The sequence below is a fragment of the Cyprinodon variegatus genome, unplaced genomic scaffold (genome assembly GCF_000732505.1).
Source record: "Cyprinodon variegatus isolate N-32 unplaced genomic scaffold, C_variegatus-1.0 Scaffold1338, whole genome shotgun sequence".
Taxonomy (NCBI): domain Eukaryota; kingdom Metazoa; phylum Chordata; class Actinopteri; order Cyprinodontiformes; family Cyprinodontidae; genus Cyprinodon; species Cyprinodon variegatus.
Genome location: NW_015151791.1, coordinates 7628 through 7907, shown reverse-complemented (window position 1 = coordinate 7907; position 280 = coordinate 7628). Strand labels below are relative to the sequence as shown.

Below are 280 nucleotides of genomic sequence, written 5' to 3'. Positions count from 1 at the left end.
ATCCAAGTACACTATTCAACGTATTATTACCGTTAATACCCTTATTGATCACTTGCAGCCCCTTTACAAATGGAACCCCCCCCTCATCCCTCAGTGAGGTCTAGAAGCACAAGATCTATGTCCATCCATTCAGCATAGATCCTGCTACACGGCTGTACATTTAATTTTGGCATTTGAACAATCAGATTATCCCTTGAATGATTGATTACCTACTGGAAATTAGGTTAGAAAAAGAAAGTTAACAAGTCAAGAGAAAAAGGTAGAAAGTTAATTGAATAGT

General features: G+C 37.5%; 1 protein-coding gene across 1 annotated transcript in view; it reads left to right on the top strand.

The window, feature by feature from the left end:
• LOC107102901 (dispanin subfamily A member 2b-like) overlaps positions 1 to 280 on the top strand; it is a 1150-nt gene extending 870 nt beyond the window's left edge. Inside the window, exon 3 of the mRNA XM_015402354.1 lies at positions 34 to 280. Coding sequence (XP_015257840.1) covers positions 34 to 97 — 64 coding nt within the window. The 3' untranslated portion in view covers positions 98 to 280. The remainder of the gene's footprint in view (positions 1 to 33) is intronic.